Raw genomic sequence first — 11,017 nt, 5'->3', positions numbered from 1 at the left:
GCATTTTCCTTGTACGCTGAAGATGTTGTCCCCTTTTCACCCTGATCTTTGACAATGGACACATACTGTATATAGGATTTAACTTATTCTCTTGTCTGTAATTTGCTTAAAACTGCTTTATACAGTGTTTTAAAATTGCTGTAACCCACCCTGGGGTCTTGGTAAAGAATGGGGAAGAAAATAAAATAATACATACCCTTCAACATTTCTCCAATGAAAGTGGGGTTTCCTCGTCTGCTGTTGTTGTTGTTGTTGCTTGTAGTAGTAGTAGTAGTATTTATACCCCACCGATCTGACTGGGTTGCCCCAGCCACTTTGGATGGCTTCCAACATATATAAAAACATAATAAAACATTAAGCGTTTAAAAAACTCCCCTATCCAGGGCTGCCGTCAGATGTCTTCTAAAGATTGTAGTTACTTATCTCCTTGGCTCAGGTGTCACACATAACTCCATATCCTCCAACATTTCTCCGATGAAAATAGGGTCATCTTAAAGAAAAGTGGGACATACCTGGTTCAAATCAGAAACCGGGATGGCTTCTGTAATCTGGGACTGTCCTTGGAAAATAGGGACACTTGAAGGGTCTGGTGCTCCCCACCTTGTAATTCAAACATAAAGTGAAGCTAAAAGACCAATATCAACAGTGCTATCAGGAGGGGTTTTCCCTCCCTAATTATATCACAACCACAATCCATTTGTTGCAGGATTAAAGTTTTAAAGTGTTGTACCCAACGAAGACCTACCCAAAGTGGTCCCACTGAAATTAACAGATTCAATTAGTCATGCACATTAATTCAAGTGGGTTTACTGAGCGGAGCTAGTCTCAGATATAACGCAGAGGGATTTATTACAGAGAAAGTGGATTGGCAGATTGCAATCCCGCTAGAGGGAGCTAAATTGAAAGAAGATGAGGAAGAAATGGAATACTTGTCTGAGATGTGCTGTTTGTGTGCTGAGCTTGAGAAGCCGCATTCAAAGGCTGATGCCTAAACCCATTTGCCCAACTGCATGGTTTAAGTTGTATTTCCAACTGGCTAAGTAAATAGAATCACAGCCCAGCTTCTTCCTGAGCCTTTAATAGAGGTTTGATAATGCAGAAGTGAATGGGTAATACTTTAAACGGCATAGAGCCAAATGCAATTCCCAGTTCATTTTTCAAATCAAATTGCTGTTGCAGCTACAGATTCCAAGTTCAGAAGCTAGCAGCCCTAGACTGCACATGGAACAAAAGTGGATCTTGGTAAGTTCAGTAGGATGGTGTTGTCTTGAAACACCACCAGAAGCGAGTCAATAGAATGCAGTTTCCCCACCCGGTCTCCCCTCTGCCAGCCCTTCAAGGCCCACAATAAGGTTTCCTGGATGATATAGGCTCTGGATCGAAAACCATCACAGCCATCTTCCCGCATCAACTCCAGAAGATGATGACAAAAATGAATTTTTATTTCAATATGGTCCATTGCTAATTGGCGCAATGTTTGTTTTTCATACACACCCTCCCCTGGCCCCCCCCCCGTGCCTGTTGGGTGAGGAAAGTGCCACACTTTAATGACATTAGGGCAAGGAGTAAGTTGAACTGAATATAACGGGGAGAAAGGAGAATTCGGCACGGTGTAGGAATTTCCAGTAGCGAGCCCTGGTTGTTAATTTTATAACCACCCCTACACCAACAGGTCCTATGACAGGTTACAACAGTTTAACTTAGCCAGATGGGCAGGGTATAAATAATAATAATAATAATAATAATAATAATAATAATAATAATAGTTGTTGTTGCTATTGCTATTGTTATTATTAAAATTCAGTACTAAAAACAGTTAAAACAAACTGCAGCCATGGGAATAGGATGAGTCCTGAAAACACAGGTTTCAGGTGCCAAAGTGAAGGTACAAGATACATCTTTGTAGCGAGGGAATTCCACAACTTAGGGCCGTCTGGCCTGTTTCAGAGTCAGGCAAACTCAGAGGTCAGCAAACTTTTTCAGCAGGGGGCCGGTCCATTGTCCCTCAGACCTTGTGGGGGGGGCAGACTATATTTTGAAAAAAATAATGAACAAATTCCTATACCCCACAAATAACCCAAAGATGCATTTTAAATAAAAGGACACATTCTACTCATATAAAAACACCAGGCAGGCCCCACAAATAACCCAAAGATGCATTTTAAATAAAAGGACACATTCTACTCATGTAAAAACACGCTGATTCCTGGACCATCCGCGGGCCAGATTTAGAAGGCAATTGGGCTGGATCTGGGCCCCGGGCCTTAAGTTTGCCTACCCATGGTCTAACTCTTCTTCTTTGGAAACAATTGATCATAATGATTCTGGTGTAGACAGTGTGTTTGCCTGAGCTAGCTTCCTTCTCTATAATCACACACAAACACTTCAGGCAATACATCTTGGCGCACAGCACCTTTCGGACACCCTCCTCCTTGTTTACTTCTGCCTTTTTGGTGCTCCTCTCCATGTCTTGTTTTGTTTTTTAAAAGTGTTGAAACGCTGCAAAGAAGGCCTGTCTGTTTCTTTTCCCAAGGAATAGATTAGCCCCCCCCCCAGAATGTCAAAAGCTCACAATAGCCATATTCAAAACCCAGGACCAGATGTCCTCAAACTCATACTCTTAAGTCATAGTAGTCAAAGAATAAACAAACATCTGTGACTGACGTAGCTGCCTCAAGTAGGCTAATACCTCCGTCGGGGTAATTCATTTTGGAGGAGCAGACTAAGAAGCAGCAGAATCAAAATGAAGACAGCTTTTGTTATTGTTTTGACCCTTCTAACCATTTTTGTAGGTAGGTATTATTAGCAATGGGGGTGGAAGGGAATATGTACTATTCTGTCGGGAGCTCTAGACAGCAGACTGGCTTGTTGTATTTTGCTACTGAAATTTTCTCCACGATTCTGGCTGAGCTTCCTACTGTGATGTTACACTGCAGCCTTTTAATTTTGACAGCTTGACAACCAGGCTAGTGTGGAAGATAATCTATAGAGATCAATATCAGCCCTATTCCTGCGCGTGTTTACTTAGCAGTAAGCCCCGCTGAATTCAACGGAGCTTATTTTCCCAGCAAGTGTTCTTAGGATTGCAGTCTGAAAGAGATCCATCCTGTGGATATTAGAGTCAGAGATCAGTAAACAAACTGCTAGCTGCTGTTCTCTTGAACACACTTCCTACTAGGGTTTATGTACTTGTTCTGGGTAAATATGCTTAAGATCTCACTGTGCTGCTACAGTCCTATGCATCCTTACCTGGGAGTGATTGCCTTTGAATTCAGCGCACTTAACTTCGACAAAACGTTGCACAGGGTCCTTTAAAGTTGTAAACCTGTTTTTTTTAAATTGCCAGTATTTTACTGCAGCTCTTGCTCAGTGATCCATGCTGTTTCTTTGCCTAGATAAGGCTCTCAGAGCAATCAATCAATCAATCAATCAATCAATCAATAAAATAAATGCCTTTATCTTGCATAGCAGCCCTTTAGACGATGAAGTGCAATATTAACCAGGATGTTCTCCTGCACATACTGTGTTCAAATGAATGAGGGCTGTTCAGAGCACGCCTTCCATTCATTTCAATGGGGCTTGCATGCACACACGCGCACACATGCACACCCCAGTGGATTGTACCCAATGGAAAAAGAGTAAATCTGATCACAAGTAGACAGTGCCGTTATACTTTCCTAATTTTGTGAAGAGATGTGGTTCTATGTAGGTTTTGTTTACTTTAACCTATCCAACTTATAAACAAGCCCTAGTTTATTATTAAAAATGGTTTCAGATTCCACTCATGCCTCCTGGAATGTAATATCCTCCTGAGAAGGCACTGTAATGAAAGAACACTTTGTGTATTGTAATATATATATATATATATATATATATATATATATATATATATATGCTTTCGTAGATTTTCACGGGTACAGGAATGCAGGTTTTGTTGTCTTCGGGTGTCTTCCCGTGTAAGAGTCGGGGTGTCTGTGCGACGTTTCGACGAGGTCTCACTCGTCATCTTCAGGCTGGTGCTTTCGGCTTCTTGTTACTGGAACAGAGCAGAGTCTGGTGTTTGAGTTCCTATAAATACTGTTGAGGGGTGTGGTGTATAGCCTCCAACGTTCATATATATATATATGTGTGTGTGTGTGTGTGTGTGTGTGTGTGTGTGAGAGAGAGAGAGAGAGAGAGAGATACACGCACACATCTATAATATAAGCCTTCCAAACACTTTAGCCTGTACCTGAAAACTTAACTATTCTTGTCCATTTCGCTTTTTTAAAAAGATGCCTCGCCAATACTACCAGAAAAACAAGCCAAGCAGCTTTTGAGAACCCGTCGCGAAGACAGACCAAGAAAAGCTGGATTCCCTGATGAACCAATGAGGGTGATTTTAATATTTCACTTAAGTAAAACAGATGCTTTTGGGTTGTTTGTTTTTGCTGGCTTATCTTTAAATGCGACAGATTCTAAGCAAACCATTAAAATCAACACAGAGCTTCTATTGTTAAGCGTTTGAACATTTTTTTGCCAAAATAAACTCAAGCGGATCATTTCTATGATGGCATGATTGAATGTACCTCTGTGTTCTATCTGTGAGTCTCCTCGCCGCTGCTCCCCAGGTCTGAGAATCAATAACTGTACACACCTGCTTCTCCATTCTAACAAAATGGCTCAGTTTTTAGTTAAGAAAGCTGTATTTCATCTGCAGGAAGGGGGCACCAATCAAGCAATGCTTTAATTATTCTGTGCATTAATGTACAAAGTGAAGGGTAGAAGAGTATGCCCGACAAATCCTCTTTTTTAAAAAACAACAATGACCCACTATAATATTAAGCCTGTAATTCTATATTTACATTACTGATCATTTTTAGGAAATTAATAAAAGAGACCAGGATCCCGCCCCCAAGTGGCCTTCCATTTTAGTCTCATATATTCCATATGCCTGTCATTTATTCATCTTTAAAGGTAAAGGTAAAGGTACCCCTGCCCATTAGGTCCAGTCATGACTGACTCTGAGGTTGCAGCGCTCATCTCGCTTTATTGGCCGAGGGAGCCAATACAGCTTCCGGGTCACGTGGCCAGCATGACTAATCCACTTCTGGTGAACCAGAGCAGCGCACGGAAATGCCGTTTACCTTCCCACTGGAGTGGTACCTATTTATCTACTTGCACTTTGACGTGCTTTCGAATTGCTAGGTTGGCAGGAGCAGGGACTGAGCAACGGGAGCTCACCCCGTCGCGGGGATTCGAACCGCTGACCTTCTGATCGGCAAGTCCTAGGCTCTGTGGTTTAACCCACAGCGCCACCCGCGTCCCTAATTCATCTTTACAGACCTTCAACTACCATTCACACACAGGAGGGACTTTGGTCTTATACCATTCGCTACAAACTGTTGTGAAGCGAGGCCGCATTATACCACCATGTTCTTTTTTCACGTTGTCTCTGATTTGTGCGCAAACCAAGCAACTTGTACAAGAGAACATTGTCTTAAATGCAAAGCAGACATGGAGGGGCAATCATGCAGGGGACCTCTGCCTTAATGGAGGTCTAGGTGTCTCTGCTCAGTGTTTTAAAATGTGCTGTATTTATTTACTGATACTTAAAAACAAACAAACCTGATTAGGTCTAGATGCTTTCTTCTTTGTTTATTTCTTATTATTTAATTATTGATAGTTTTTTTTAAAATTAAAAAATTTTAAATCATACTACTTATAGCTATGATACGAATGATATGATATGATATGATATGGAGATACATACAGAGAGAAAATTGATAGAAGAGAGACAGAATAGAGTGGTTTTTTCAGGATGTGATGCTAAGAAAGATGGGAGCTGTCCCATGTGGGAGCTGGGGAGATGTGGATCACTGTTTGTGAACGGAAGATTAAGATAGAAGGTTGACAGAATATAAATTTTTGTTTGTGTGTGAGTGTTTTTCTTCTTTCTTCTTTGTCTTTACTCTCTTTTTTCCTTTATTATTATTTTGTTCTCTTTAGATAGCAGCTTAGTTTGGTTTTTATTGTATTATACGTTGAAAACCTTTAATAAAATTGAGTTTAATAAAACAGATTCAGGTAGGTAGCCGTGTTGGTCTGACGCAGTCAAAATAAATTAAATAATTGTCCAGTAGCACCTTAGAGACCAACTAAGTTTGTTCTGGGTATAAGCTTTCGTGTGCATGAACACTTCTTCAGATACACTGAAACAGAAGTCACCAGACCCTTGCAGTTTATATAGTGGGAGGGTGAGGTGGGGTGTTTCTCAGAAGGGTAGTAGCAGAAATGTGCAAATGTGTAGGTTCCTGGAGAGAAGATTGGGGCTGTTTTGCTCTTCCTCCAGTTCTGCTGCTCTATTGTGAGCTAAGCTATGGTTTGGCTTAGCATTTGTCTCACTACACATGAACGGTGAGAGATAAGTCATAGAACAAACCTACAGCTTGTTGTTTGCCTGAAGTGAGATAAACCACAAGCCTGAGTTCAGACATAGCACTAAATCATGGCTTAGTACAGTGGTACCTCAGGTTATAGACGCTTCAGGTTACAGACTCCGCTAACCCAGAAATAGTACCTCGGGTTAAGAACTTTGCTTCAGGATGGGAACAGAAATCGCTTGGTAGCGGCACGGCGGCAGCAGGAGGCCCCATTAGCTAAAGTGGTGCTTTAGTTTAAGAACAGTTTCAGGTTAAGAACGGATCTCCAGAACGAATTAAGTTCTTAACCCGAGGTACCACTGTACATAGTAGCAGCAGGGCAAAAGGAAGAGCAGAGCAACTGTGATCTCTCCGGGAACCTGCATGTTAACTCATTCGTGCTAAACCATAGTTTGGCTTAGCATTACACGCAAACTGGGTCATTGAGTTTGCTGTTAGCATATACTATGGGTAAAGCAACAGTCACTCTAAGGTGGTTCAGTACATCCAACCAACAGACTCAGTGGCCCATCTCTGAGTGGCTTTAAAAAATACTTTCCTTTAACAGGAATACATGCTTTACCTCCAGCAACTGGAACAGAGATCTGAAGAACAATTCTTTGAGCACTGGCTGAATCCACACTGCCTCCCTCATTGCAACAGGAATATAGTTCACCCGGTGTAAAAGGGTCAGCTCCTTTCTAAATGACGGCAAGCCTTCTTTTCATTTTTAACTATTTCGTTTGGGGCAGAAACCTCATTTTGCAATGCAGTGTTGTGATAACATTTCCCAATATTTCTTCCCAGATCATCCTTCTGTGTGTGGGAAAAGGAATCGTCAACGTTAAATGAGACAAGATTCACCTAGTACTGTCTATGCCAGTAGAACATCCAAGGCTTGGGTGTTTTTGGAGACTAATCTGCGGTCCTAGCTACTTAGCTGAGCTTTCTTGGTCACGACGATAAGCGCTTCATTTTGGTGAAAAAGCACAGGCATACAATTGTGCAATCTCCCAGGCCTCCGTCTCTCTCTGAAACATGGAATCGTGATTTCTAGTTTAGAAAGCGGTAGGTTCCTTAGACATTCCTAAGAATTCTGTTGCTATTCTTGTTCTTCAAATGCAGCCACATGAAGTGGTTTAAGTCAGCATCTGTGCATCTGTTTTTAAGTCAACAACCTCAATGGCCAAGGACCATAGCTGTCAACCTTCCCTTTTTTTGCGGGAAATTCCCTTATTCCAGCGCCGTTTCCCGCTGCTTCCCGCTGCTATCCCGGATTGTTAGATATCCCGTAGACTGTCCCCGGGACAGGTGAGGCTGCTGATCCCTTATTTTTGAGGCTGCTGTTCCCTTATTTTCAAATCTGAACGTTGACAGCTATGCCAAGGACTTCCTGTACCCTGGCATAGTTTCCTTCAACTGCAATGCTTTGCCCATTGACTTGGGAGCAAAGTTCCTTTGAACTGAGCATTCCTGGATTGCTCGGTTGGTTAGAGCGTGTGGTGCTGATAATGCCCATATGATCGAAAATTTGATCCCCATATGAGACAGCTGTTTGGACTAGATGATCCTCAGGGTCTTTCCAAATCTACAGTTCTGATTTTATGCATGGAATTGGGCTGCATCCTTCTCCCATCCCTGCTCATTCTTTACCAATTATGATGTATAATGTGATTTGATGCCTGATTTGGAACTGAGTCCTACCCAGTTTAATAAAAGGTCCTCCCAGAGAAGATGATCTATACTGACTCTCTAGCAAGACCAGATGCAAAAGAGGGCAGGACCCCTGTACCCTTACTAGTTGCATAGAAGTGGGGATTTCAGAAGGTGTAGCTTGTTAACGGAAAAATCCGAGGGCTCCCTTGGACAAAAACAAAGACACCAACCAGGATTATTTGGAGCAAAACAGCAGCCTGTAGGCTTGGCCTTATTGATCTGTTGCAACAGGGTGCTCCCCTCACCTGCAGGAGAGAGGAGGGACCCAGAAAAGTGGCATGCAAGGCCTTATAAAGACTTTTAAAATTTCCACCCTGTAGATCAAGCCCACCCCCAGAAACATCATACATACATCACAGAAGGGGTGTAACCTAAGACCACCCCTCAGATACATCACACCTACATCACTGAAAAGGTAGTCTAAAACAGAAATTTTAATATTGTTTTTTTTCCTCCTGCCCTTGTTTATCTCCTGTCTGGCAGGTTACTTGATTGGATACCCTGGGGAGCCTGGCCAGTCTTTTGTAATGATAAATACTTAGTTCCTGGGCCATGTCACAGGCTCACACCCTATTCAAACACAGACATACCCTTAAGACAGGATTTGTGAAGGAAAAGACAATGGGGAGGCTTTTCCATTTTGACCTTGCAGAGAAAAGATTTGGTCAGTTTAGGAATCAAAATGGTTCCAGGTTGGCCTTCCTGTGCTGATCTATGTATGTGCTTGGTTGGTACACTTATGAACATTACCATATATCTAAGACTTCAAAATTCCTATCACAAGCTTAAATGGCAAGCAGACCCACTGAAATCACCTCTTTTTCTGCACAACTAGTAATGGTGCAGAAGCCCTGTCCATTTTTTCACCTTGCTGCCCTCCCCCTTCCTTCTTTTCCGCTACTTCTATTTGTTTGTTCCCCTCAGTTTCTCTCTCTTTTTTCTGATCTTAAGTTCCGTTTCTCCGCACTTCCGCAGCAATGTGCATATTTTTGTTTAAAAATCCCCACGAAGATTCGTCGTCTCATTGCAAACTTCTCCTAATGCACACATATTTGAATGCAGTTTTGACTGATCCACACTTCTATTTGAATGCCATTTCCTCCAGTACAATGTGTTTTTGTGCACATCATTTGGTCCTTCATTATTGTGGAGAAGTGCACATTTTGAAGGGTTTTGTCTCGTGTATCAGTTGGGCAGTACAAATAGGGGTAGTTTCTAATTAAAACAGCTTGTGTCCTCAGAGACATCCTTTCAAGAATGCAAGTGTGTGTGTATACACACACATATTTCCTTGAAGTTTGAGGAATACGTAGCTGCAATTTAGTTCCAAATGTCAGAAACTTCCACTTTAGGGTAGAAAAGGAAATTGGAAGCTTTCACTAATAAGTAGCCACAGGGGCAAATAACATAGCGGGTTTGGAAGATGAGCTGAATGACAGTAGTTTTGCTAATTACTTTGTAATTAAATGCAACCATTTGCTCGGCATTAGCTTTCTGTTAATTGCTTCATATAAAACCTGCTTCAAACAAAGCTTGTTTTCATTATTTTGGTGTTTCTTCATTGAATCCGATGATGAGTGTGGGTAGAAATTTTCACTCTGCAGTGACTTGTTACTCTATAAATGTGGCTGTAATAGCTGCTTGCAGATCTGCCGCTCCCCATTCCCACCCTCCTTCAACAGTCCAACGGGGGAGTTGTTTCGCCAGATCACGAGTCTAAAATATAGCGTGCAGTGAACCAGGTGTGAAAGTACAATGTGTGGCATTTGTACAGAGCCCCCGGTCATCTCATAGACTATTGACCCGTACACCACTAGCCCGCTGCCACCAACCAGGTCCTCCCCAGTAAATCACTTAGTCTCAGTCAAATTGCCAGATGATTGCAAGGCATGCTTTGCTCCTTGCTTACATCTTGTACCAATGGTGGTTTTCCCATGGGAGTCAGCAGTGGCGTAGCGTGGGTTGTCAGCACCCGGGGCAAGGCAAGTAATTTGCGCCCCCTAACCTGTGGATTTTAGCAGGGGGCAGAGAGCTGCGAGTGTGAGCGCCCCCCCAGATGTTGCGCCCGGTGCGGCCGGCCCCCCTGCACCCCCCACGCTACGCCACTGGGAGTCAGGAGTTCTTATCTGCTATACAGTGACAATTTGTAGATGAATCTGCCTTAGTTCAGTAACTAAGAGGTGTAAAAAAACTCCCCAGGAATACTTTACGGGTATATACAAGGATGTGTTGAAGTGTGACCTGCCCCAAAATGAAAGTGAAGTAGAAGTGGTTTTGGGGGTGACGTAGCTTTTTTTTTGGGGGGGTGCGCACAGGGGCAGTTGCCCTGGGTGCAAAATTCTTAGGGGGGGCATAATTTCAACACCCGGTGCTGCCTCAGTACAACTGTGCACTTCTGTTGCTGAGCTCTGTTGAAAATGGATCATAATCATAATTATAATCATAATTTATTTGTACCCCTGCCATCTAACTGGGTTGCCCCAGCCACTCTGGGTGGCTTCCAGCATATATAAAAACAAAGTAAAACCTTAAACCTTAAAAAGCTTCCCTATACAGGGAATAGGGTTGCATCTAATGATTTTTTTTTTGTATATTATTTTCACCAATACATTCACCTGTGTGCAGATTTTACCCCCAATATATGCCTCTGTGTATTCATTGCTTGCTTGGAGAATTAATTAAAATAAATTGAATTAATGAATTTAATTAATTAATTAATTCTGAAGGATGGCCACTCTTCAGTTTGCATTGCATTTCAGAAAAGGCAAATTAGGCAAGTTTGCCTTCAGATGCAAACTAAGTTGAATTTCTCCCGCATCCCTAGTCCAGAACAGGGCCGGCCCAAGACAATTTGGCACCTGAGGCCCCCATTACCCTGTCAGGGAAGAAGGGTTGAGTGA

The 11,017-nt window shown here is 42.3% G+C and overlaps 1 protein-coding gene across 1 annotated transcript; it reads left to right on the top strand.

Annotated features, from left to right (window-relative positions):
* The first annotated feature begins 2,652 nt into the window (after positions 1 to 2,652).
* LOC309526636 (uncharacterized protein C17orf67) lies at positions 2,653 to 9,648 on the top strand. The gene is made up of 4 exons (XM_082212950.1): positions 2,653 to 2,792; positions 4,275 to 4,375; positions 6,970 to 7,090; positions 7,209 to 9,648. Exons 1-3 carry the CDS (start codon positions 2,744 to 2,746, stop codon positions 7,084 to 7,086), a joined length of 267 nt encoding a protein of 88 aa, XP_082069076.1. The 5' UTR covers positions 2,653 to 2,743; the 3' UTR covers positions 7,087 to 7,090; positions 7,209 to 9,648.
* Positions 9,649 to 11,017: the final 1,369 nt, after the last annotated feature.

Source organism: Podarcis vaucheri (genome assembly GCF_965113315.1).
Source record: "Podarcis vaucheri genome assembly, chromosome: 2".
Lineage (NCBI taxonomy): Eukaryota > Metazoa > Chordata > Lepidosauria > Squamata > Lacertidae > Podarcis > Podarcis vaucheri.
The sequence above is the reverse complement of the archived record's forward strand: the minus strand, read 5'-3'. Positions and strand labels throughout refer to the sequence as shown.